The following is a 26,721-nucleotide window of genomic DNA, read 5'->3' on the forward strand; positions in this document are numbered from 1 at the left end:
CCAGGGTTCAAATTCCCCACTCTGCCACCTACAGGGTGAGATTGGAATAGTCAGCCTGGGCCTAATATACCTCACAGGGCTGTTGTGAAGATAAAATGGAGAGGTGGGGGGGGGGGACACACCATGCGTGTAAGCTTAGGGTAGCTCAAGGTGGAGTAGAAATGTAAAAATAAACTTTTCCAGCTCTGCAATATCCTTCTGTGAAGCGAGATGATCAGAGCTGTACGTATACGGTATTCCAAATGCAGTCTCATCATAGTGTTATAGGAATTCTAAGGTCATATATATAGAATAAATGTTCATAATGTACAGGGCAAATACACATGCATAAGTATAGTGTCTGAAACAGTAAAGGTAAAGGGACCCCTGACCATTAGGTCCAGCCGTGGCCGACTCTGGGGTTGCGGCGCTCATCTCACTTTATTGGCCAGAGGGCAATTCTGAAGCCATTTTGACTCTCCCAAATTGACCTCAAGTATTTCTCTGCAAGGAGGAAGGAAATGGGAAAAGCTTTCCAATTGTCTTTGGACTGTAGGGGCTTACACCTCCCTGTAAATACAGTCTGGCAAGTATCTGTTAAGCTGAGCACACTATCTATATATGTAAGAGATTCAGGAACTAAGTATTTACCATCTCAAAGGAATGACCAGGCAACCCAGAAAAGGCAATCAGATATCAGGTAGAAGCAACACACTCAAATTTCTGCTGGGGACCACCTCTTTCTGTGATGTATGTGTGATGTTTTGGGGGGTGGTCTTGAGCTACAGGGTAGGCAATTTCAAATGTCTATATAACAGCTTGCACACCAATGTTCTGGGTTCCTCTCCACCCTCCCTGCATGGGGGAGTGAGGGACCCTGTTGCAACAGTTTAATAAAGATCAGGCTTACTAGCTGCTTTGCTTCTCAATACTCTCTGTTTGGCCTCAGTTATTTTCTCCTACTGATAGAGAAGCTACATAAGGACTTTATACGGGCTCTTAGACACCCCATAAGTGAAAGGGAGTAGTATTTTTCTTACCACAATAGATTTGTAGAACAGCATTATATCAGCAGTTTTATTTTCAATTCCTTTCTTAACAATTCCCAGGGTGGAATTTGCCTTTTTCACAGCTGTGGCATATACTAGGTAGATAGATGTCTTCATCAAAACTATCCACCACAACCTCAAGGTCTTGTCGCTAGCTAGTTACTGGCATTGCTAACTCTCTTAGTGTTGGGGTTTGTTTGGCCCAAAGTGCAAAGACCTTGCTTTTAAAACATGAAAAATAAAATGATCAGTTTGTATAATACAAATTGGAACAGCAACTCACTAAAAATAAATACATATAAAATTTTATCTACGACAGCAATTCAAAGAAGGCTGAGTGCTCTGCCTCTACATTCATATTTGCAGGCGGGGTTGAAGTTCTTGTGTCCGATTTCTTCAGGGGCAAATAAATAAAAAGCATCCATACAATGTGAAAAATTGTCAAAAGAGATACAATTCCAGCTATGGTCTGGTTCACCTCAAGGGGGTAAATCTGCCTCTGGGAAGTACCATTTCAGATTGCAGGGGGAGGACTCATGTTCCTGAATGCATAAAAACAACAACCCTGCATATAGAAAACTAGTGTGCCTGGGCTTAAATGATTCTCATTGGCACACTAGCTTTCTAGATGCAGGGTGTTTGCTTCTTTCTAATAGTGAAGTATTTGAACATATTGAGCTCCCTACTACCGTCAGAAATGGTACAGCTCAAGACACCAGTTTACTGCTGAAATAAGAACGACGAGGTTTTATCTGGGAGAATCAGGGGGGTAAATCCGGTTCAACAAAGCTTTTTGTGTTCTCCACAACTGCCAGATCTCAGTCCTCACCCATCACCTATTGATATCTGAAAGACTCCTTTGCCTTAACAACACAAATTTGTAGCTCCAGAGAGACACCGCATTAGCACATTTAACACTCAGCCGTGATTTGCTTTAACCATGGTTTGTCTGTCCATTTGTTCCACCGCAGTTAGAGCTTCTCCGTGGTTCTCCCTCCCAAGTGAATTCTCCGATGCACGCGAAGGCCTGAGCTGTGCCCAAAGTTCTTCCCGCAATCGGAGCAGCTGTACGACTTCTCTCCTTTGTGGCTTATCTCATGGGCCAGAAGGCAGGACTTCTGGATGAAGCTCCTCCCGCAGTCCGAACACTTATAGGGCCTCTCCCCTGTGTGGATTCTCTCGTGGGTCAGGAGGCCCGACCTGGTCGTGAACCTTTTCCCGCAGGTGGAGCACATGTACGGCTTCTCCCCGGTGTGAGTCCTCACGTGAGCCCGGAGCGTGGAACCCTTGCCGAAGCTCCTCCCACAGTCCAAACACTTGTGGGGCCTTTCTCCCGTGTGGGTCCGCTCGTGGGCTTTCAGGTTGCAGCGGTGCTTGAAGCTCCTTCCGCAATGGCAGTGGTGGAGCCTCTGGTGACCGTTGCCCTCTTCCCACCCCAAGTCGCCTCCTTTACTGGGAAGAGCTCCATCCACGTTCCTCTCTGGCCTGATCCCCTGCTGACCCGCAGGCCTCACTCCCTCTTTGCCATGACGCGAAACCTTGCCTCTTCTCAACTCTCTTAGCTCCAGTTGTTCTGAGCTTTCCTGCTGAAGGCGATGTCCCGCGGTTTCAAGTGCTCCTGGATGTGTATATATTAAAAAAGAACCTTGATGTGAAATCCTTGCTCTGGCTAAGAGTTCCCAACAGCTGCACATCTCTGTCCTGTTCCTCGAATTTAAACATGGAATCACAGAATTGTAGAATTGGAAGGAACCCCACGTGTCATCTAGTCCAACCCCCTGCAATGCAGGAATCTCAACTAAAGCAAAAAGGTTCTCCACCCCAAAGAAGGAAAAATCTGTATCTTCGCCCGTTTTCCACATTATTTTAATTATTAGTTTGTATCTAGTTCTAGTCCTACCCTGAGGTAGCCATCAAGACAAGAAGACATCATGTTGCATCCACTGAGAGGAGACCCATTAAATTTGCATGCTGCTTTTCCACAGAAATGTGCCCAAAGGGTCTCACAAGACAAGAAAAGCAACAACAGAGCAAGAAAAAGATTCACCGTGACCTTTGTGTGCCCCTCCTCAGGAGATCTGGAGGGTGGCAACATGAGAATGGGCCTTTTCGGTGGTGGCTCCCCACTTGTGGAATGCTCTCCCCGGGGAGGCTTGCCTGGCACCATCATTACATAGCTTTAGGCACCAGGCAAAACCACGTCTTTTTTTTGCCAGGCCTTTGGTTCTTAATTATCTGTGGCCAACCTAAGCGGGTGGAATGTTTTAATCCTGTCTTTTAAAAACAGGATTGTCTTTAAGATTGTCTTTGTTTTGTTTTTTCTTTTGTGCTCATTTCAATGTACGTGTTTGCCTTTTTATATATTGTAATACACTTTGAGTTACCTAGGTTAACAAAGCAACCAATAAATTTAAATAATAATTAAAAAATAGCAGCCATGGATGTATACCAATCACCTGTTCCATCTGCATGCTGAGGAAAAGCATGAATGACTATGGAATGAGAAAAACTTCATTTTTGTGTTGCAAATGGGTCAGTGTGTACCCAGCCATTGATTTACACCTGCTAAGCCACTTTATACCAAGTGAGACTAACAGTCTACCTTAGCCCTGTATTAACTATTCCTGTGGCCGTGCAGTTAAGGATGGGTTCCAGGGACAGGGAAAACCCCCAGATCCTTTTAACTGGATCTGCCAGGGATGGCAATGGGGACTTCCTTCAATTCAGCCCCTGATCTGCTCAGGCACCCATGGAGTTCTCCTGCCCAGCAAATGCAGCTTTCAGCCTGACACAGACCCATTTTCTCACCTGTGTGGATTCTCTCGTGTGCTGCGAGACTTGCCCTATGATGGAAGCTCCTCCCACAGTAGGTGCACTTATGCGTCTTCTCTCCCTGGGGGCTTCTCTCGCTTGCCACAAGGGTTGAGCTTTCACCAAAGGTTTCCACTCGGTACTGCAATTGCCCTGGTTTCTCAACCAGGTGGATTATGCGAATGTCTGAGCTCCACCTGGAGTCTCCTCTGCGGTCACTCTGGGCCTGTTCTCCCTTGCCATGCAGGGTGTTATTCTGGGCTATGGCCACTTGCCTCTGAGAGCCCTCTTCCGAACAAGAAAGGGTTTCGGCAAAACTCTTTGTTGTATCCTTTCCCTCCTCCTTTTGTGACTCTCGCAAAATCTGAAGACTTGTGGCCTCGTTGTGATACTGGAATATGTCGCCTCTTCCTAAGGAGCGCTTTTCTGGTGCCACCTGCACAGAACATCCATGATAAGCCTCCTTCATCTTGTTCTCGCACATTTGCCCATCAACTACAAGAATAAGCAGAATGTGGTGCCCGTCACATTTAAAATTAAAGAAAAACTGGGTCCCCCCATTTTTCTATCCCTCCCCCAGGCCTTCTCATCTCTAGAGAGCAGATGAAGTCCCATGGCACAGGTGGAAGTCCTTGCGCCAACAGTATGACTTCCTTAGATACAACAACCCAATCAAATTTCCATCATTCTGATGCAACCTAAGTCTTACCACTTGTGTCCTTACCTCCTTTTGTCGCCTGTTCAGTGGCCTGGCAAACCTGCCTCTGCCAAGTGTCCAAGGGCAAGACCTGGCTGGCCTCAGAGGAATCCACAGCCGTTATGATACCCTGAGATCGAGACATCTGAAGCTGCAATTAAAGAAAAATCAAGGCATTTGTGCTCCAAGAGAGGCAAATATTTGGTTTCTCCTCCAAAAATCCACTCAGTACGGGGTTCCCTTGCCCTTGGTCGAGAAACTACAGGTAATGCAGAATGTTGTTAGGAGACGCCCTGTTTCCTTCACAGAATTAATCCATTCCCAGAGGGTTTAACTACCAGTCCCTCTTCCCAGGGAACTCTGGGAATTGTAGGGGAATAGGGTCTCCTAACAACTTTCACCATCCTTAACAAACTACACTTCCCAGGATTCTTGGGGGGGGGGGGGAAGCCATGGCTGTTTAAAGTGGTATATAACGTGCAGGAGAGTCCTCTCTACAGCTGCTGCCAGTCATTTGTCAGCAGTACTGAGCCTGACTTGGTATATTCCTGTTTCCATAGAGGAACTTTATCCCAGCTGACTCTACAATAACCCCAGAAAGCTAACTGCAAAAATCTGATCTAAAATGCTAGTGGAAACAGTATCTCTTCAGTTCCAATGCCATTTATCTAACCATCCGAGCTGTAACTGGATTGGCACCAATCAAGTAATGCAAAAATCGGGGCAGCCAATCTCTTCTGAATCCACCTTCCAGGACCACCAGAATGACCAGCATTGAACACCCCTCACCTCTCCTTCCTGTTTCACTGTGTTTTGCTGCTGCAACAGGAAATTCTCTGCCAAGGCCACCGCCTGGGCGCAGGTTTCAGGCCTGCCTTCCCTGACCCAGCTCTCCATATCCTGGGGCAGGACGGTCAGGAACTGCTCCAGGATCAGCAGCTCCAAGATCTCTTCCTTGGTGTGTCTCTCCGCTCTCAGCCACTGGCGGCAAAGTTCCCTCAGCCGGCCGTAAACGCCTCTGGGTCCCTCCACTTCCTGGTAGCAGAACTGCCTGAAGTGCTGGCGCTGCTTCTCCCTCAAAGTGGACTCTCCTTGCAAGATGGCCGCCTTCACCTTCCCGTAGTCTCCCCTGTCCTGGGCACTGAGGCTGTTGAAGGCCTGCTGAGCCTCTCTGCTGAGGGCTGGCAAGAGCAGAGTCACCCACTTGTCCAGAGGCCACCGGCAGGCTGAGGCTACTTGCTCAAAGGAGGCCAGGAAGGCCTTAGCATCCTCCCATGGGGAGGGCTCCTCAGATATCTGTAGGTTCCTGCATCCTGAGTTGGGAGCCTGCAGCATCCTCAGAAACTCCTGCCACTGGGCTTCCCAGCGTTCCTGAAGCTCCTCTTCCGGTTCACGTTTCACCTTCTGTGGATAGACCATAGCTTGTGATTCTCCAATCCCCTTGATGCATACAAGGTGTGGGGCTTTTGTCCCCCCCAGATCTGTCCACAATTTGACATTGGGGGTGTTTTGCTCTCCCTTCTGCAATCCTGGGGCCTTTGCTGCCCCTTCATCCACAGACATGTTCACCTGCACTCTCAAGGTCTCCATTGAACTGTTCAGATGTAAGGAGGAGTTCCCAGCCTCTGGTGGGCTTTCTCTCACTCCTCACAGTCAGTCCATGAATCTCTTGCTATATTACAGTCTTCTAGGAAACTATAAGTTGCAGGGTGTTGTGGTCTCTCCGATGAAGTGCTGCAGGCTTCACCTGAAAGGGAACAATATTTATGTGAATATTTAGTTGGGAACCACAGGCAAAGCAACTGATATTCCTGCCCTCACAAAGTGTCTGGACCTTCCTGATAAACTAGCTCTCTGGGTGCAAGGAGCTTAGAACAGACTAAACACTACTGTCCTAAGAAACAGCTTCTTTCTTATAATGTTATTTACCCATCATTTTCAAATGCAATATTACTGTTGCAAGGTGTGTCGAGCTCAACACTATTGTTGGAAAAGTGTGTTCCACACATCTGAAATAAAAGAGAGAGTGCCAGTGTGGTGTAGTGGTTAAGAGCGGTGGACTCATAATCTGGTGAACTGGGTTTGAATCCCCACTCCTCCACATGCAGCTGCTGGGTGATCTTGGGCTAGTCACACTTCTCTGAAGTCTCTCAGCCTCACTCACCTCACAGAGTGTTTGTTGTGGGGGAGGAAGGGAAAGGAGAATGTTAGCCGCTTTGAGACTCCTTCAGGTAGTGATAAAGCGGGATATCAAATCCAAACTCTAAAACTGAGATTGACAGAATTTCAAAATGATTTTTATCCATTATTTCAGGAATCCCTACAACTGTCCGGAAAGACAGGCCAATATAAACAGCCCCAGAACTGATGGAGAAGGATGAAGGATGGGCAAATAAATCAATGGAACTGTGGCACACTTTCCATTATATGTTATGGTATGAGCAACTTGCAGAGGTTAAATATAAATTTGAGGTATGGCTGTGTTTCAGAGGAAATAAACTCTAACATGGATTATTTATTTTTAAACAATGCAAAATAAACACATCACTGGTAACGGTATTAACTGCAGATAACACAATTCAATTCCCTGACAGAGTTACAACTCCCAGAGTTTCCCAAGAAAAGGGGCTGTTTATACTAATATGGAATTGTAGCTCTGTGAGAGGAATAGGGGGCAACTCTCAGCACTCTCAGCAGGGGGTCAGACTAGAAACTACAGTTCCCAGGATTCTTTGGCAGAAAAAAATGATAGTTTAAAGTGATATAATCCTATTTTAAAATGTATGATGTGAATGGAGCCACAGAGACGGAAGGTTTCTTCCTCTCATCTAGACTAACTCCCTGATTAGTGAAAGACATAAAATGCAGCTACAGCACAGTTTCCACAACAGGCGGTTGCTATTAAATACCTCCTGTTAAGGGGAACACACCACCTCTCAAGGAAGAAACAGGCATTCCCTCAAATAATAGATTTCTCTTTCAGTGCAAAACTTCACTCTAATGTCTAGCTAAGGTTGGCGGCAAGCAGAGGAGCCCAATCAGGAAAGCTGAAGAAAAGGCGGCAACTCAGGCTTGCCAACTGACCAGTGGAAGAAAAAACAACAATCTGCTCCTGTGTAGTTTAAGTGGTGTGGTACTGCCATGCGCTAACAGTTGAGGCTGAAGCTGCTGCTCCTAGACACAGCAACAAAATCTGTGCAACGCCTAGCAACCTTAAGTAGCTTCTAGAAAGATGCTGGTTTGAGCCCACCCAGGGACAACTGTGCACAGAATTACTGCATTGCAGGGGGTCGGACTAGATGACCCTCGGGATCCCTTCCTGCTCAAGAATTCTGTGATTCTATGATTTAGTGTGTACACTTGTGACATCTTTCCACTTCTGCACTAGCATGCACTTTGCAGCAGGGATTTGGGGGCGGGAAACCCCTGGGGCCAGCCAAATGCTATTAGGACTCCAACTCCCATCAGCCCCAGCCAGCACAACCAATAGTCAGGAATGATGGGCGTTGTAGTCCAACAACATCTGGAGGACCACAGCTTCCCCCACATCGCTCTTTAGCAGGCTGTTTGGAATTGGTTTGATTTGGGAAGCTTTTAATGTTTAACAGACCACTGTATTTTAATACTTTGTTGGAAGCCGCCCAGAGTGGCTGGGGAAACACAGCCAGATGGGCAGGGTATAAATAAATTATTATTATTATTATTATTATTATTATTATTATTATTATTAGGAGAGAGGTTGAATCTTCTTGCTGCTGCCCCATTGTTCTCCCAGGATCTGGGATTGCAGCAGTAGTTTCATTGTTTTCCCTGCAATTTTGCATTCTCTATCCAACTGCAGCTTCCTCCTGCCCCCTCCCCTTTTAAGGTCTCTCCCGCCCACCCCCCATTTTCACTCACCTCTCCCTCGCAGCCTTGGCACTTCTGCACACTTCTCTCCTGGCTTGGCAGCCTGTTCTCTGCAGCAAGAAGATATTCAAAAGCCAGTTTCCCTCCAGAGGGGAGCAAGAGGGGAGGGAGCAGGAAGTGGACGCCCTTTGTTTACCACAAAGAGATAGGTGCTTGAAAGGAAACAAGTATTTAAAAAAAAAAACAAAAAACCCAAAGCAAGAGCCTTCATTTCCGGTTCTCCGTGGACTTCTTCATCTGAGGAAAAGTGCAGGGCATCCTTGGCTGCAGTTCTTGTTCTTATTTCAAAATAAATCAGGCAGGAAGGGTGAAAAAGTCTCTTTCGGGACAGGCTGAAGAAACAACCTCATTGCACAGCACAGTGTCATTCGCACCCACGCCATGTGGTCACAGCCACCAACTTGGACAGCTCCAAAAGGGATGAGAGAAACACGGAGTTGGAAGGGGTTCCCTAGGGGTCATCTAGTCCAACCCCCCGCAATGCAGGGATCTCCACTAAAGCATATAGAATCACAGAGCGCTGAGACAACTTCAAAAGTTTCAGCTTTTAAATGCGTTGCTGAAAATTTTTCTACTCCGCCAGGCCTGTGCAGGCAAATAAGAATGCATCTTTGCACAATGATTACAGTGGTACCTCGAGTTACAGACGCTTCAGGTTACATACGCTTCAGGTTACAGACTCTGCTAACCCAGAAATATTACCTTGGGTTAAGAACTTTGCTTCAGGATGAGAACAGAAATCGTGCTCCAGCAGCAGGAGGCACCATTAGCTAAAGTAGTACCTCAGGTTAAGAACAGTTTCAGGTTAAGAACGGACCTCCAGAACGAATTAAGTACTTAACCCGAGGTACCACTGTAATTGATTACTGCTTTCATTTTTTCATTGTGTGTCTTTGTTGCAATCCACCTCATTATCTTTTTGAAATATGAAATAGCGATATCAGAGAGCCAGTGTTGCGTAGTGGTTAGAGCGTCAAACTAGGACCTTCGGAGACCTGGGTTCAAATCCCCACTGAACCATGAAGCTGACTGAGAGACCTTTGGCCAGCCACAGCCTTCTCTCAGCCGATCGTACCTCACAGGGTTGTTGTGGGGATTAAATGAGAAGGGGGAGAACCGTGTGGTGCCCCCTCTCCTTGAGCTCCTTGGAGAAAAAGGTGGGATATTGATGGGAAGGCTCCCATATGACACTTGTCATTCGTCTGTCATTTATTTCAACCCAACAGGATATCATCAATGCAGTAAATATAAATAAATAAAATCCATTGGGGATAATGGTCTCGGTCTGCCAGTCCTCACCTGCCTGCCTTCTGAATTCATAACCAGTCCAGGGGTTGGCCCTGCCGTTCAGTCTCAGTGTCAGTGTTGAACTTGTGCAATTTACCAGAGGGCCAGGGACAAAACTAGAACTAGTTGCCTCTGCCTGTCAGTGGCTTTGGCTGCTGTTTTGGCTCCCTGCCTTCTTCCCCAGGGAGCACCAGCCACTATTGCAATGGCTACTAGCTTGGGAGGGCTCTGTTCTGCCTCTGAATATCAGTTGCTGGAAATCACAGGGGGGGGGGGAGAGAGTTTGGTTGTTGGGCTCATGTCCAGGCTTCCCAGTGCAACATCTATCTGGCCACCGTGAGAACAGGGTGCTGGACTATGGTGGCCTATGTCCTGCTGATCCAACCAGGATTTTTCTTACGCATACACCAAATTATTTTTAAACCCCCCCCCGATTCCTGTTGAGCATGGGAAGAACGAGCAGAAAATGTCCTTTTTTTAAATAAAAAATTTATTCAAAAGAAAAATGAATAAGAAAATGTCAAATCTGACAGAGCTTTTCCCTACGGGGGTTTCTTATATAACTCTTTGCTCCAAATAATATGCCAGAAATAAGAGAAGTTTGGAGGGTAGAATCAGCCTTGCCAAGTTTGTGTTGTACTTTTTTCTTTTCTCTGCTCATTTCAAACTGTCTGCTCTGTTAGACCTTTATAGAAAAGAACACCTTAATTCCTAGGTAATTTCCTCCTGCTTTTCTACCAACTGCAACTGTGAGTCAGAAATGTTGCTGGAGAACCATAAAAACTGCAGCCCTTTGGGGTTTTCAGTGCATCAGATTTCTCAGGTTTCCAGGCCTTGCTAGGAATCTGAGTGGAATTCTAAGGATTTAACCCTTCAGCTGCCTTCTGGGTGGAGAGGCTGGGCTGAATGTATCTTGTTTTTTGGAAGCCTCCCCCATCCCTATCGGTTGTTTCAAAAAGCACATGTTGCAGCTGCATCTTAGATATGTGAACTTGGAACTGGTTTGTTTTTGTTTTTGAGCTGCTGCTGTGAATGGCCTAACAATCTGTGCACTTTCCTGTATTTCATTTCCTTTGGATCTCTGCCTACTCACACACAAACTCATGAAACTCTCTCTCTCTCTCTCTCTCTCTCTCTCTCTCTCTCTCTCTCTGTGTGTGTGTGTGTGTGTGTGTGTGTGTGTGTGTGTTGATAAGAATTTAGCCAGGCAACAGGCACATTTCGCACCTGGCTATTTGCCTGACATCTGCATCATCTAGAGATCATTGGATCCTCAGTTTTCACACACTAATACCACATCCTGTAGAATTCTATCAGATAAATTCTATCTGAACAATAAGATTGATTCCCCACCCCCCACCCCGTGCAGCCTGCACAGGAGCAGTAAACAATATTATAGTTAATTGTTGTAGCTTGTCTTCATTTACCCCACCCCACTGCCCTGCCCACAGTTGTGAAGAATATTCTCATGTTATGAATGGTCCGTGTCACCATTAAGAAAAAGAGGTAGGAATAGGCAAATATATACGTGGACTGTCCCTGGATCAAGTAACTTTTCTTCTTTAAATTCTCAGTGTTCTTAACCTAGCTCAAAGTTGTCATCTGAACTAGTCAGATGTTTATCTGAGAATCAACCAGTGTCGGTCCATCATTTGAAAAAATGGCAAGCAGACATTCTGTTCTGGTGACTGTAACCTTGGTTTAAGGAGTCATTTGGCACCTATCTTATATATCTGAGTTTCTGACAATGGTTGTCATATATATGGCGTATATGCTCCCTTTTGCCCCGCTGTGGGAATCGCTTGCAGAAGACTGCAGTGCCTGGAGACAGACAGTCAAGTTGTGTATCCATAGCAATAATCAGAGGAGAAATGACGGCTGGGAGGAGTGGAAAGAAATACTATGGGTGCATCTGCAACAGCACAACTGGACGTCTTCATCTTCCCCAGCTGCAACAAAACATGTCTCTCCCATATCATCTCTAGAGCCACAACAGGAGCTGTGACCTTCCAACAGCTTGACCTCACCCTCAAAGGAGTACTCCTTCATCGGCTCCCAAGATGGATGGATGCCTCTACTGAGCCTTCAGTGTGGCAGGCCTTGCCCTGTGGAATTCCCTGCTAAGTAGAGGTTCAGCAGGAATCATGTTGTCTTCTCTTAGACATCTCCTAGAAGCAGTGTTATTGAGACAAAGAATTGCAATTTTCACCAACCAGTATTTATTTATATTTTCATAGCTCTTATTGTAATTTCATATGACTTACAAATAATTTTAGGAATGTGTGGTGTGCAGGTGTAGGTATAAACCCAAAACACTATCCAATGGTCTTTTGATGAAGGGTAGTATAGAAGTTTCAAAAATAAACGAAGTGACACAGGTTTGCCCTGTAAGAACAAGCCCTGAGGGACACTTTGTTTGCCTCTGTCAGGTTGTCCTTAAAAATCAGAGGCAACAAGAGTGCTTCAGTAAATTTTCTAGAAAAGAAAATTCAGCTTGAGAATGGGCCATATTTATTTTTTAAAGTTTTAAACACAAGGAATAACACACATCATTTCCATATACAGCATACGGAATGCACCATTGTTGCCAGAAATTCAGGGCTGGGTAAGGATTGAATGGGTTAAGAACATAAGAAGAGCCTTTGCTAGCTCAATATAGCCCAACATTCTATTTCCCACAGTGGCCAATCAGGCGCCTCTCACTCTTGTTCCCTCGGCAACAGCTATTCACTGACATATACTACCTCAGATTCTATAGAGGTACCAAAGAGCCATCATGACTGGCTAAGCCACCGACAGGCTTATCCTCCATGAATTCAACTTTTTTAAAACAGTCCAAGTTGGTGAAGAACTTAACCCTTTTGCTACTCCTTAATCTTCCAACATTCAGCTTCTTTGGATGACTATGAGTTCTCATATTATGAGAGAGGGAGATAAATTCTCTCTATCCACAATGTGCATAATTTTATACACCTCTACTGCGCTCCCCCCAGGGCCTTTTTTTTCTAAACGAAAAAGACCCAAACATCATAACCTATCCTCATAAGGGACTTGCTCCACCCCCTTGATCACTTTGGTTTCGCTTTTCTGAACCTTTTCCATCACAGATTTGTATAACAACATTGGCAGTTTTATTTCCAATTCCTTTCCTAATGATTCCTAGCATAGAATTTGCCTTTTTTCCACTCTAGGTTGGCATTTTCGTTGCACTTTCCACCACGACCTCAAGGTCCCATTCCTTGCCAGTCATCGACAGCTCAGATCCCATCAGTGTAAATTGATCCCAGTTTGGATCAATAATTTTCAAGCTCTTCACAGTCCCTTTCTGTTTTTAATCACCTGTAAACAATTTGGTAGGGACGCGGGTGGCGCTGTGGGTTCAACCACAGAGCCTAAGACTTGCCAATCAGAAGGTTGGCAGTTCGAATCCCTGCGACGGGGTGAGCTCCCGTTGCTCATTCCCTGCTCCTGCCAACCTAGCAGTTTGAAAGCACGTCAAAGTGCAGGAAGGTAAACGGCGTTTCCGTGCGCTGCTCTGGTTCGCCAGAAGCGGCTTAGTCATGCTGGCCACATGACCCGGAAGCTGTACGCCGGCTCCCTCGGCCAATAAAACAAGATGAGCGCTGCAGCCCGAGTCAGCCGCGACTGGACCTAATGGTCAGGGGTCCCTTTACCTTTACCTTTTAAACAATTTGGTGTCATCAGTGAAATTTGCCACCTCCGTGCTCACCCCTAAATCCTAATAGGTTATGGAAAAAAGTTTATAAATACTCGTCGGTAGTGGCTGGCATTCATTGGGACTGGTGGGGCAGGAAGCAGGGAGCCCAACATTAGGTGCACCAGAGACAATGACTGGCCCAGCCAATTAATTCTAGCTTTGCTTTGTCCTCCTCCTTGCTGAGTTCTATATTCACAACACGGAAACTAAGGAGGAGGGAGCTGGCAGCCAGGGCTATCCACTGGACGAGCTGTAATAAGGAAGGTGGGTTGGTGATGGCTGGTTGAGGGCAAACTGAGGCTGGTGGGCCCCATTTGCCTTAACTGGCCAGGCTCCGTGGGTACCATTCCCAATTCAGGTCCAGTCTGTGGCTGGGTGGATGTAAGTGCTCTCCGGCTCCTACCACTTGCATGGGCTCCTAGTGGAAGGGATCCTTTCCCACCCACCCCAAGCCAAGACAGCCATAAGGAAGTTAATTGCACACAATTCCCTATTGAGACAATAATACATGAATTGGAAACTTGAAAATGTTAGTCACAGTCAACACTTCTTCCCAGTCCTACCAAACGTACATTGTCCTATCACTAGGATGCAAGCCTCTCACTGAACTTTAGTCACTTTTTTTAATATAAAAGTTCCTCTCTTGTGTAAACATTCAGAAAATTCCGTAGTCTGACTAAAGCAGACCCACTCTGTGTGGGTTTAAGGGCTCCAAATCTTTGGGGATTCACTGTGAGTTTTATGAAGATCAGATACTCATCTTCAGGCTTCCTCAGCATCAGCTGTCCATTGGGGGCTTCTTCCAAAGTCAGAGCACTCATGCAACTTATCTCATAGCCAAGCTCCAAATACTTGTGGCAGGAAGGCGTTAACCTGTGGGCTCTCCAGGCCACCTCTGACTATTGGCTGGGGCAGAGGGAAGTCTGTAGTCTAACACCATCTAAAAGGCCACAAGTTTCCCAACCCTGCCTTACTGGCCAGGCTTCCACAGCCTGGTGCCCTCTGGAAGTTCTTGGATCACAACTCCCATCATCCCCAACTCTTGCCCATGGTTGCTGGGTCTGAATGGAGTTTAATCTACAAGGTGCTGGGTTGGGAAGGCTGACCTAACCCTTTAACAAAGCCTTAACATAGTAGTGAGGAACCTGTGGTCCTTTGGATGTTGCAGGACTCCAACTCCCACCACACCCAGTTGGCATGGATGATGGGATTTGTAGTTCAGCAGTATCTGCAGGGCCAAAGGCTCCCCACCATTGTCTCGACACAAATGGCTTCCCTGCGTTCTGGATTCTCTCTAGTGTCAGAAGGACGATGCTCCATCCGAACTCTTTTCCAATAGCCCATACGGCTGTTCTCTGATGTTTGGCTCTTCTCTTCTCACATGTCCTATGTCACTGAAGCCCTCCCCACAATCAGCACTCATATGCAATTTGTCTCCGGGATTCATTTCCTGACACGAGCTTCCACTTGTGCCACCAGCCAAACCCTTCTGACAAACCGGGCGCTTGTAAGGGAGGACCCCGGTGTGAACTCGTTCGTGTGTCATAAGGCCTGACTTCTGACAGAAGCTCTTCCCACAGCGCCCACACTGATATGGTTTCACTCCCGTGTGGATTCGCTCGTGGGTAATGAGGTTTGAGCCGTCGGTGAAACTCTTCTGGCACACGGCACACTGATATGGTTTCACTCCAGTGTGGATCCTTTCATGGACTCTCAGGTCCGCAGAGGTCCGGAAGTTCTTCCCGCACTCGGAGCACTTATATGGCTTCTGTCCCAGGTGGATCTTTTCGTGCGTTGTCAATGTGCCCTTCTGACGGAAATTCTTCCCGCAGATTGAGCATTTGAAAGGTTTCTCTCCAATGTGGATTTTCTCGTGTGTCGTGAGGGTGCCTTTCTGGCGGAAACTTTTCCCGCAGTGCGTACACCTGTACGGTTTCTCTCCAGTGTGAATCCTCTCGTGGGCAACGAGGTTTGAGCCACTTGTAAAACTCTTCTGGCACATGGAACACCGGAAGGGCACCTCCCCAGTGTGGATTCCCTCATGGGCCTTGAGCTGTGCAGATTTACGGAAACTCATCCTGCATTCGGCACACTTATACGGCTTCTCTCCAGTGTGGATTCTCTCGTGGACCCTGAAATTTGAGCTCCAATGGAAACTTTTTCCACAGTGACAGCGGTGGATTTTGGGGTGGGCTCCAGTTTCCTCCTGATCTAAGTTACCTTCATGGACAGGAACGGCTTCATCTGAGCACTTCTCAGGTTTCGTTCTCCACTTGCTCTCCAGTCCCTCCTGACTCCCAAGGCTTCTTCCCTCTTTGCAATAATGGAAGTTGTCATCTCCTTGCAGTGATGCGTCTGCTGGTACCTCAGAATCACCCTGCTGAAGATTATCAAGTTGGTTCTCATGTACCTGCCCATCACCTGCAGGAATAAACAGAGTCACATGTCTTGTATAAGTAATTGTTTATTGCATTTTAATAATGACTCCCTGACTGTGGAATGCTCTCTCCAGAAAGGCTCACCTGGCAACATCGTTATTTGTCTTTAGGCACCAGGAACACCCATTCATCTTTACCCAGGTACCTTGCCTTTAAATAATCTGTGGCCTGTTAAACCAGGGGGAGGGGGGGGACTGCTATTATGTTTATTTTAGTATTATGCTGTCTATTGCTATGCTTTTTATTGTGTTTTTATAATGCTTTTATTATTGATGCTCTGTAAAATGTGTTCTTAAAGCCCTAGGATCTTTTGATAACGGGGAGTATATAAATCGAAATAATAATCATGACAACAGGTTACAGGGAAATAAATGGAATAAAAATTGATTTAAAAATTGTAAGTTGTCACAGTTGCCAGTAAAAAAGTATGTGATTTACTGAGTCAATAACAAAACATACTAAGAAGGGAAGGATGTATGGACTATTATAACAAAGGGTTCTACAGTGGACGCTCGGGTTGCAAACGTAATCCATGCGGGAGGCACATTCGCAACCCACAGCGTTCACAACCCACAGCGCCACATCTGCACACGCGCAGGTCGCAATTTGACGCTTCTGCGCATGTGTGAGCGCCAAAACCCAGAAGTAACCTGTTCCAGTACTTCCAGGTTCGGCGCGGTGTGCAACCTGAAAACATGCAACCTGAAGCGTCTGTAACCCAAGGTATGACTGTATAGTCTAAATTGAATCAATTTTTATTTCAGAAAAGACCTTAATCTGAACAAAATCCAAACACTTGCATAGCTAGCTTGTGGTATGTAGCAATGCTGGGAACCGAACCTGAGAACTTCTGATGTAAAGCAGAAATTCTGCCACTGAGTCATGGCCCAGATTAACAAAGCCATCAAATTCTGGTCAGTCGTTAAAAAGCTCCCCTTTTATGCTCATCAGGTAGCTCTGGAATGCTGGAGACAGGGACTCTGCTACAGAAATAGGAATGAGTCTTCACCCCCAGCGTGTTAACATTCAACAATTAGATTACACTGAATCCTTACCAAACAAGCTTGCCTCTTCATCTTGCTCCTGCTTGAGCTCCTGGAATGACTGCCTTTCCCAGGCCTCTGGTGGTGGAACCAAGCCTGCCTCCGAGGGATTCACAGCCAGTCCCACACCCAAGGGCCACAGCCCCTGAAACAGCAATCAGAAAAGCCATTCAGGACAGGAGAAGATGCTCCCAGACATGCTAGTACTTCCCATCTCCTCCTCAGCTCTAGATTTCTGGACCCCAGGCAGGAGACATGGACACCCCTGCAGGGGCACAGCCAGGTGGGCTGGCCTGGGATTCATCCCTCTCCTAGGTGGGACACTGTGGCACAAAGCAGAAGAAGCTGGTGCTGCTCTTAGCTCTTGTCACAATAATCTCTCTCCTGCCCTCTTTTGCTAAGCCACTAAAGTCAGAGAGGATGGGTGTCTTTTCTGGGACAGTGATACACTACAGACAACAGGGGGCGACAGAATTGTTGTCCATCAAAAATTACAAATGTTAAAGTATCAGCTCTCTCCTGAATCCACATTCCAGGACCAGCAGTATGACCCTCATCGAACTCCCCTCACCTCTCCTTCCTGTTTCACTGTGTTCTGCTGCAGCAGGAAATTCTCTGCCAGAACCACCGCCTGGGCGCAGGTCTCTGGGCCCTTTTCCCTCACCCAGCTCTGCATTTCCTGGGGCAGGACGGTCAGGAACTGCTCCAGGATCAGCAGCTCCAAGATCTCTTCCTTGGTGTGTCTCTCCGCTCTCAGCCACTGGCGGCAAAGTTCCCTCAGCCGGCCGTAAACGCCTCTGGGCCCCTCCACTTCCTGGTAGCAGAACTGCCTGAAGTGCTGGCGCTGCTTCTCCCTCAAAGTGGACTCCCCTTGCAAGATGGCCGCCTTCACCTTCCCGTAGTCTCCCCTGTCCTGGGAACTGAGGCTGTTGAAGGCCTGCTGGGCCTCTCCACTGAGGGCTGGCAAGAGCAGGGTCACCCACTTGTCCAGAGGCCACCGGCAGGCTGAGGCTACTTGCTCAAAGGAGGCCAGGAAGGCCTTAGCATCCTCCCATGGGGAGAGCCCCTCTGATACCTGATGATTCCCCCATCCTGAGTGAGGGGCCTGCAACGTCTTGAGGAACTCCTGCCACTGGGCTTCCCAGCGTTCCTGAAGCTCCTCTTCTGGTTCACGTTTCACCTGCCGTGGATAGACCGTAGCTTGTGATTCTCCAATCCCCTTGATGCATACAAGGTGTGGGGCTTTTGTTCCCCCCAGATCTGTCCACAATTTGACGTTGGGGGTGTTTTGCTCTCCCTTCTGCAATCCTGGGGCCTTTGCTGCCCCTTCATCCACAGACATGTTCACCTCCACTCTCAAGGTCTCCATTGAACTGTTCAGATGTGAGGAGGCGTTCCCAGCCTCTGGTGGGCTTTCTTCATCTAAAGTCACTCCTCAAGGTCCATGAATCTCTCTGTAAATGAGTCCTCCAGGAAAGCATAGAAACTGAAGGTGTTGCAAACAGGTGTTTCTGCTAAAGGGGGTTTTGAGGGAAGTAGGAGGAAGAGAGAAATAGATGCACAAGAGAATATCCTTTTTGCAAGTTGCCTTGCATTCACCTTTCTGAGAACAGCGACTAATTGTTAATTATAATAATGTTCAGAAATGAGCTTTCCACCTCACTCAGAACAATCAATTTTAATGCAGCCACAGTCCAGACGTTCCTGGTTTCTAGAATTGCAAATTCCAGGGAATCGCCAGCAGTGAGTCTTTTTGTGTGGTGATGGATAGGCTCAGAATTCTTTGATTTGAAGCATAGGTCTTTTTCACACTTGGCTCCAGTGAGTGGGTCTTGGGGGATCTAGTGGGGGGAAACAAAGGAGGTCTCATAAGCCTCAAGCTAATCCATCCCTGCTGTATAGCAACCTCCCAAAGTATATAACTGTGTCACCTCTTCACTTTTCCGCAATCACCCCTTTGGGCATGTTTGCTTTAAGATTTGTTTTGATGTATTATAGTTGTTTGATGTATTATAGTACTGTTTGATGTATTATAGTATTTTAATTTTTTTTTTGGAAGCCGCCCAGAGTGGCTGGGGAGGCCCAGCCAGATGGGCGGGGTATAAATAATAAAATTATTCTTATTATTATTATATAAGATTTGGAAGGGGAGATAAACTGGGAAGTGCAGGGCAGCTCAATGGTATATGCAGAAGGTCCCAGGTTCCGTCCCCAGGTACTGCTGGCAGAGGTCTTTTGTCTGAAACCCTGGAGAACTGCTGCCAGTCAGTGTGGACTATACTGAGATAGTATGGGCAATTTTCTGACTCTATAAAATGCAGAGCCCTGTGTTCTTCAGCTTGGTGGTGTGGGGATCAGCTTACATGCATAAGGTCCCAAGTACAACCTCTGACATCCCCAGGTAGGCCTGCCTGAGAGCATGGACAGATGCTGCCAGTCAGTGTGGACAACACAAAGGTAGATGGACCAACGTTTCTAAGAGCAGGCTGTAGCTCAACGGTAGAGCAATCCCAGGTTCAATCCCGGGAGTCTCCAGGCAGGGCAGAGAAAGCTGCTCTCTGAACCTCTGGAGACCCACCTCTGGAGACCCTCTGGAGACCCACCCCCTCTGGAGAGTAGACAATACTGGGTTTCCTCAGCCCTGCCTCGGTCCACCCTGCCCCTCCTGCAGTTTTATTCCCTCCCTGATCTTGCTGCCACTGCCTCGCTCCTTCTTAACAACAATGTCCCCCTTTAAATTCACCTTTCCCTGCAGACTTGACAGCTGCACTTATCCTCCTGGCTGAAGAAATCTGCTCCTTGCAGCTCCCCTGTGTCTTCCTCCAAGCTTTAAAAAGAGAAGTAATTCAAAAGGCAGTTTGCCACCAGCGGGGGCGGGGGGTGTCAAGTGGGGGTTGAGTGATGTGGGTGGTTGGGCAGGAAGTGAATTCTCAGATACTGTAATCTATTCACTGCAAAAAAAATGCACTGGGGGAAACCCAAGAGTTCCACCCAATCTTCATTTCAGGTTCCCAAGCAGAGCCCTCCATTTGAGGGTGGCTAAAAGGGGTGGCACCGGTTGAATTTCTGTCTGTCATTCGCCGCCGGGTCAACGCGTTATCCCCACACATCCCAGTGTGTTTTGCACTCAATTTCCTTATTGTAAAAATATCTGCCGGGGGGTGAGTAGGATTGTTGCTGAACAGCGCCAAATCCAAATTTAATTGTGCACCCTGAATTTGCAGGTATGTAACTGAATTTCCCCCTCCACACACTGCAAAATATTCGCAGTCTGGAAACAGCTTCGGGTGAAGAAGCAGCGGGTGCTCAATGGGCATCTGCAGGGATTTTGGGGGGTGGAGGCAGTACTGAAAAGGGGAAGCCGGCCAATTTCTCATCCCACAAAATGAGGACAGTGCCCGTACATTTTGCCTCGTATCTCAGGTTCCACAATTGCTAGAAACTTGATTTTATTTTGCGTGTGTTTAGAGAGCGAGATGATTGCAGAGCTAAAGCGCTGCAGCGGCACGTTCTTCGCACGGGTTCCTATACAATCGGAATTGCCACCTGAAAAACATGAAAACTGTAGCCCTTGGTGTTTTAAACTACATTCCCGCGACTCTGTATCGTGGTCTCTCCAGGAATCGGAAAGGAACTCGGTGGTTTTAACCTTTACGTACGCGTGTCTGTGTTTGTGTATCCCTAAAATGGAAGGGTGGTGGGATCTAAACTCAATAAAATAAACCAATACTTTGAGGTGGGGGCTCTTCCACCATCTTCAATCCCTCCTGGGGTTGATGTGACTCCTCTCCCACTTTCTGGGATATCCGCCTTCACAGCCCACAGGGACTCTTTGCAGAAGGCGACCCCCCTAGTGGAACCTAGGCGAATGGCATTCCAATACGCACGCGCACGCGCACAGGCACCTGCCATGGAGACGCGCTTTCCCCTTGAATCGTGGGCACCGTCTAGTGTCGGAGGGGAGAGCTCTGTCGCTTTAACCCTTTAGGCTCTCAATAGCCTTTAGCTAGACATTGGCAACCGGGGGAGAAGAAGGGGAAGCACGCCCAGAGACAGAAGCGGGAGAAAGGCTCGCGGGAAGCGGGGAGGGAGGCAAAGAAGACGAGCTTCGTTGCAGCGCCTCGATCTTAGGATTTTACAGAAATGCTTGGATTGCACCCCGCTTTATTTATATTCTTTTTTCCCCTTGGAGAAAAATCAGTTTGCAACGTTGGTTTCCACGATCTACGGCGAGGGCTGACATCGCGCTGCAGCCGAAACCTCCGGCCTTTTCATTGCTGCTTTTCCGCCTTGGAAGTTTGACTTTTCGAATTGCAAAATGCCAAAAATTCCAGAATTCGGCATGGATTGACTTCGCCGCGGCATTTTACGACCCTTTTCTTCTTCTTCGAGTTCTCTCTCTTTTTTTAGTCGTGTTTTTAAATCTACTCGTAGGCCGCTTGCAGCCATTCCGGCAGGGTGCAAAACAACCCGCTTATTCTTATATCAACATTTCTGCAGGCTTTCTGCCTGCCCCTGCCCGCGATGCTTGCTTCGAAGCGCTTTGGGCCATTTTGAGCCGTTTTGGAGAAGCTTGTGCAAGTCGTCCCTAAAGACGGGAAGGGGAATCACTGAATTGTAATTCTGGAAGGGACCTCCTAGGGTCATCCAGTCCAACCCCTGGCAATGCAGGCATCTTTTGCCCACCGTGGGGCTTGAACCCACAACCCTGAGATCAAGAGCGTCCTGCTCTGCTGACCGAGGTACCCAGCGCAGCTGCCCTCGATTCCGTCATCACCATCCAAATAAACGATTGCGCGAATTCTCGTGCGTATGGAGAACCTGGAGGCCATCGTGCTGGTGATCCTGGCCACGCACAACCTGGTGCGCCTCCACCTGCACCGGGGCGGCGTGGCTGCCCGCGCCCGGCGGACGATGCGCCGCGTGATGGCCAACCACGTCTCGCTGCTGCACCAGCTGCTGCCCGACGCGTGTCCGGACAGCGAGGCGCGCCTGGTGGCCGAGGAGCTCCACGCCGGGCCGCACCGCTTCTGGTCGCGCCAGGTGAGCCAGGACTGGTGGGAGCGCGTGGTGCTGGAGACGTGGCAGCCCAGCCAGTGGCTGCAGGGCTTCCGCATGACCAAGGACACCTTCCTGGCGCTGTGCGAGGAGCTGCGGCCGGAGCTGCAGCGCCAGACCACTACGATGCGGGCGCCGCTGAGCGTGGAGAAGCGCGTGGGCATCGCCCTCTGGAAGCTGGCCACCACCGAATGCTACCGCTCCGTGGCCGCGCACTTCGGGGTGGGGCGCTCCACCGTCGGGGAGGTCTTCATCGAGGTGTGCCTGGCCATCGAGAAGCTGCTCTTCAGGAAGGTGGTGGCCCTCGAGGACCCCAAAGAGGTGATGGTATTTTTATTTTTATTTATGTACCGTATTTTTCGCCCTATAGGACGCACTTTTTCCCCTCCAAAAATGAAGGGGAAATCTGGGTGCGTCCTATGGGGCGAATGCAGGCTTTTGCTGAAGCTTGGAGAGCGAGAGGGGTTGGTCGCACCGATCCCTCTCGCTCTCCAGGCTTCAGGAACATATCCGCAGCCTAGGCAGCCCTACGGGAGGTCCGGCAGGGATGTCTAGGCTGCGGATCGCAGCCTGCCGCCCGGCGGGCGAGGCGCCCTGAAGCAGAGCTCCGCCCGCGCCAGGCTGCTATCCGCAGCGTGGGGAGCCTTGCCGGAGTTCCCGGCAAGGCTTCCCACGCTGCAGATAGCAGCCTGCTGCCCGGCGCGAGGGGCGGCCTGAAGCAGAGCGCCCCCCTCGCCAGGCAGACATCCGCAGTGTGGGGAGCCTTGCCGGAGTTCCCGGCAAGGCTCCCCACGCTGCGGATAGCAGCCTGCCGCCCGGCGGGCGTGGCGCCCTGAAGCAGAGCGCCCCCCTCGCCAGGCAGACATCCGCAGCGTGGGGAGCCTTGCCGGAGTTCCCGGCAAGGCTCCCCACGCTGCAGATAGCAGCCTGCCGGCCCGGCAGGGGGGGGCGCCCTGATGCAGAGCGCCCCTCGCGTGGGGCAGACATCGGCCAGCCCCACAAGCTCGGGGGACAGCAGGGAGGCGCAGCGCCGCCATCCCGCTGTTCCTCGACCTGGTTCTGTTTCCCCGACCTGCTTTTGGGGGGGAAATAAAGGGAATTTTTTCCCCTTTATTTCCCCCCCAAAAAACTAGGTGCGTCCTATGGGACGGAGCGTCCTATGGGGCGAAAAATACGGTACTTGAATTTCCCCCTCCCTTTGTTACTACTACTACTACTACTTTGTTTGTTTGTTTATTGTGTGTGTGTGAATTTTTTATTAAATTTTCTGTTTTACAATTTAAAATACTCATGTTACACCCTTATGGTATTCAATGACTTCCTTTCTTCTCTTTCCATGGTTCACTTTAGATATCATAAACCCCTGCATGTTTTACAAAAACTATACCATTCAGTATTCCATTATTGCACCTATCAAAACTTATTTACTGTTGAATATATCTTAATGCTGCCAGCCTTTTTAGCTGCACACAATTATTTCCCATCTATTCAATAAACGCTTTCCAGTCTTCTTTAAACATAGGTTCTTCTTGTTCTATTTGTTTATATATTGTTGTGTTGACATTTCTTTCTTTCTCTCTCTCTCTCCTATTCCTTTTCTTTTCTGTTTTATAAAGATTTTTATTAGTTTTACATAAAGTTATTCACAACAACGATAACCATTCCAAAACAAAAAGATTCGAAGGTTCTTTCGAATCTTCCAACCTCCTTCCCTCCTTCCATGGGTTCCATTCTAAAGATTTTTTTCTTTTTCTTTTTTCCTGCATCTTTTACCATTATCTATCTATTATATAATCACAGTAACCAAAGTTCATTTCACTTTACAAGTGTCATTGTATTCCTGCCAATGATTTCAACTGTCTACAGTTGTCTTTCAAGTATATTAAAAAGTTACTCCAATCTTTTAAGAATACTTGGTCTTCCTGGTTTCTGATCTTTCCCGCCAGACTTGCCATTTCTGCATATTCCATCGGCTTGGTTCGCACTCTTCTCTGGTCAGTACTTCTTTCTTTCCATCTCTGGGCTAGAAGCATTATTGCTGCCGTTGTTGCATACATAAATAGTCTTTTATTTTGGTAGTTCCTCACCTATCATACATAAGAGAAAAGCCTCTGGTTTTTTAACATAACTTTTGTTAAACATTTTCTTTAACTCATTATACCGTATTTTTCGCCCTATAGGACGCACTTTTCCCCCTCCAAAAATGAAGCGGAAATGTGTGTGCATCCTATGGGGCGAATGCAGGCTTTCCCGGGCTTCCTGCAGCTCTGCGCCACCCTCCGGATCCCGGCGCGAAGCCGCGGGGGGCTCTGGAGGGTGGCGCGGAGCTGCCTGCGCTCCAGGGCTTCCTGCAGCTCCGCGCCACCCTCCGGATCCCGGCGTGAAGCCGCGGGGGGCTCTGGAGGGTGGCGCGGAGCTGCCTGCGCTCCAGGGCTTCTTGCAGCTCCGCGCCACCCTCCGGATCCCGGCGCGAAGCCGCGCGGGGCTCTGGAGGGTGGCGCGGAGCTGCCTGCGCTCCAGGGCTTCCTGCAGCTCTGCGCCACCCTCTGGATCCTGGCGCGAAGCCGCGCAGGGCTCTGGAAGGTGGCACAGAGCTGCCTGCGCTCCAGGGCTTCCTGCAGCTATGCGCCACCCTCTGGATCCTGGCGCGAAGCCACGCGGGGCTCCGGAGGGTAGCGCAGAGCTGCCTGCATTCTGAAGCCTGGTGCGTGCTAAAGAGCGCCCCCGGGCTTCGCGCACCTCTCCGTGAGGGAGACCGGTGCAGCTCCCTAGGCTTGCAGATAGCAGGCTGTTCTGGGGTCGGGGGAAGCTTGGGCCTCCCCCGCGCCTGCCCCCGTGCCTGGGGAGGGGAAAAATTTTTTTCTTTATTCCCCCCCCCCAAAAAAAATTAGGTGTGTCCTATGGGGCGGTGCGTCCTATGGGGCAAAAAATACGGTATATCATTTCCTAGAAAGCTTTTACCACCCCACAGGACCACCACTGAGCTGTATAGAACCAGCTCAAATCTGTGCTGAAAATGTAAAAGGAAAAGAGGGTACCTTTTATCTACTACGTGTTCCTTTTCTGGGACTGATTGATTGATTATATTTCTATGCCAGTTTTCATTCAGACGACTCCCAAAGCAACCTGATGCCCACTAGATGTTTAAGACTCCAAGTCCCATCATTCCAAGTTCTGACCGGGGCTGATGTAGTACAAAACACCTGGCTAGCACCTGTTTCAGGAAGCCTGGCCTGGATGATGATGATGGGTTGATCGGCTTTCTAATTCTTCCATCTTTTTGTTTTGAAAGGTCATGGCAGGATTTGAGGAAATGGGGTTTCCCAGCTGTGTGGGAGTCATGGACAGGACCCACATCCCCATCATCTGCACTGTCCGAAAGGGGACCAACATCAGCCAAAAGGGGTTCTTCCCTATGTCAATGCAAGGCACGGTGGACCACAAGGGCCGCTTCATTGACATCGAACTCAGCTGGTGCGGTAAAGATAAGGACGCCTCCTTCTTCCGAAACCTAGCCCTGTGTGAGGCGATGGACCAAGGGTCGTTCGTACCAGGGACTCATTCAATGACCATTGGCAACGTGGAGATCCCCCCGCTCATCTTGGCCGACGCGTCCTACCCCTTGAAGAAGTGGCTCATGAAGCCCTTCACTGGTAACCTCAGCCCCCGCCAAGAACATTTCAACTCCCGCCTAAGTGACTGCAGGAAGGTGGCCGAAGAGGCCTTTGGGCGGCTGAAGGGACGGTGGAGGTGCCTGGCCACCCGCTTGGAGGTGGCCGAAGAGAACATTATCCCCGTGGTGGTGGGGTCCGTCGTGCTCCACAATATTTGCGAGAATCGTGGACATGCTTTGGTGGACGGGCCTTGGGCCCAAGACGGCGTGTGGGACCAAGTCCCTGAGGGACACTTGAGGCTCCCAACGTCCCCAGAGGATGCACGGGATGGGAGCCTGGTGAGGGAAGCTCTGGCAAGCTACTTCATGAGCAATTCCTAACTCCTCATGGAGCCCTTGGATGAAAGAAAAACAGAAAAGTTTCGAAATGCACACTTCAGTTTAATTCAAAACAATCTTTGTTCCAAGAAGCTGGGGATCTACCACAGAAAGCTCCAGTAAACCGTCTTCCGAAACCTTGTTGTGAGGTGACTTTTGCCCCTACACCGTGTGATGTTTCTAATCAGGTCCTGAGATAAAATTACCTCATAACACAGCCTATATATATGGTGAAGTGGAACTCCATGTCTGTGGTCACCACAAAAAACACTTTCACTTTTTGTGTCTCAGTTGGCAAAGCTATGAATTTTATGCAAGTCACTACTCTTGCCCTGTTTTTGTTTTTATTGCAGTCATTTTTATGGTCGTTCCCTGCTGTGAAACTTTGGGGAATGGCAGTTTATAAGTATTTTTTAAAATAAACAGTAAGAACATTTTTTTAAGGATTTCCAGCTCCATTATCTGCCAGTGTGTAATGAAGCAGTGGGGGAGAGGGCTATTTGTACGAGAGAAGTAGCGGTTAAAAAGCAAGAGTGCTTAATCCCTTTCCCTACCACCACCACCACTTTTCTAAGGGACCATTTCCTGTTTCCCCCCACTTTACCAGCAAGCCCACCTAGCAACACCCTGGGTGAGGTGGTGTTTGAGCAGGTGTGGGGAACCTTTCGCCCCCTGGATGTTGCTGAACTACAGTTGCCATTGTCCTTGGCCATTGGCCGCACTTGCCGGGGCTGATGGGAG

At 48.4% G+C, this 26,721-nt stretch overlaps 3 protein-coding genes across 4 annotated transcripts; 1 reads left to right on the forward strand and 2 right to left on the reverse strand.

Moving 5' to 3' along the window:
* Positions 1-1,311: 1,311 nt before the first annotated feature.
* Positions 1,312-9,292, reverse strand: LOC310701288 (uncharacterized protein). Of its 2 annotated transcripts, none has more exons than XM_083491956.1 (5): positions 8,437-9,292; positions 5,326-6,283; positions 4,564-4,687; positions 3,837-4,334; positions 1,312-2,646 (listed from the first exon to the last, which is right to left on the reverse strand). In XM_083491956.1, the coding sequence occupies exons 2-5, from the start codon at positions 6,124-6,126 to the stop codon at positions 2,000-2,002; spliced, it is 2,070 nt and encodes a 689-aa protein (XP_083348082.1). In that variant the 5' UTR covers positions 6,127-6,283; positions 8,437-9,292; the 3' UTR covers positions 1,312-1,999. The 2 variants fall into 2 exon arrangements, with proteins under 2 accessions (XP_083348082.1, XP_083348081.1); XM_083491955.1 differs by having other exon boundaries at positions 5,326-6,257; positions 8,433-9,292.
* Positions 9,293-13,922: 4,630 nt separating this feature from the next.
* LOC310701301 (uncharacterized protein) lies at positions 13,923-19,889 on the reverse strand. The gene is made up of 4 exons (XM_083491992.1): positions 19,675-19,889; positions 17,503-18,772; positions 16,944-17,076; positions 13,923-15,871 (listed from the first exon to the last, which is right to left on the reverse strand). Exons 2-4 carry the CDS (start codon positions 18,298-18,300, stop codon positions 14,751-14,753), a joined length of 2,052 nt encoding a protein of 683 aa, XP_083348118.1. The 5' UTR covers positions 18,301-18,772; positions 19,675-19,889; the 3' UTR covers positions 13,923-14,750.
* Positions 19,890-20,691: 802 nt separating this feature from the next.
* Positions 20,692-26,418, forward strand: LOC310701697 (uncharacterized protein). Its single transcript, XM_083492976.1, has 2 exons — positions 20,692-22,310; positions 25,282-26,418. The coding sequence occupies exons 1-2, from the start codon at positions 21,744-21,746 to the stop codon at positions 25,981-25,983; spliced, it is 1,269 nt and encodes a 422-aa protein (XP_083349102.1). The 5' UTR covers positions 20,692-21,743; the 3' UTR covers positions 25,984-26,418.
* Positions 26,419-26,721: the final 303 nt, after the last annotated feature.

Source organism: Podarcis liolepis (assembly GCF_965112155.1).
Source record: "Podarcis liolepis genome assembly, chromosome: 2".
NCBI classification, from domain to species: Eukaryota; Metazoa; Chordata; class Lepidosauria; order Squamata; family Lacertidae; genus Podarcis; species Podarcis liolepis.

Bases quoted from the DNA above. Each gene is read 5' to 3' on its own strand.
- LOC310701288 (XM_083491956.1), bottom strand. From the start codon at position 6,126: ATGGAGACCTTGAGAGTGCAGGTGAACATGTCTGTGGATGAAGGGGCA. The intron at 4,335-4,563 runs GTAAGGACACAA...TTATTCTTGTAG, and splicing joins TGAACAGGCGACAAAAGGAG to TTGATGGGCAAATGTGCGAG. The intron at 2,647-3,836 runs GTGAGAAAATGG...ATACACATCCAG, and splicing joins ACACGAGAGAATCCACACAG to GAGCACTTGAAACCGCGGGA.
- LOC310701301 (XM_083491992.1), bottom strand. From the start codon at position 18,300: ATGGAGACCTTGAGAGTGGAGGTGAACATGTCTGTGGATGAAGGGGCA. The intron at 17,077-17,502 runs GTGAGGGGAGTT...TTGCTGTTTCAG, and splicing joins CAGTGAAACAGGAAGGAGAG to GGGCTGTGGCCCTTGGGTGT. The intron at 15,872-16,943 runs GTAAGGATTCAG...TTATTCCTGCAG, and splicing joins TGAAGAGGCAAGCTTGTTTG to GTGATGGGCAGGTACATGAG.
- LOC310701697 (XM_083492976.1), top strand. From the start codon at position 21,744: ATGGAGAACCTGGAGGCCATCGTGCTGGTGATCCTGGCCACGCACAAC. The intron at 22,311-25,281 runs GTGATGGTATTT...TTGTTTTGAAAG, and splicing joins CCCTCGAGGACCCCAAAGAG to GTCATGGCAGGATTTGAGGA.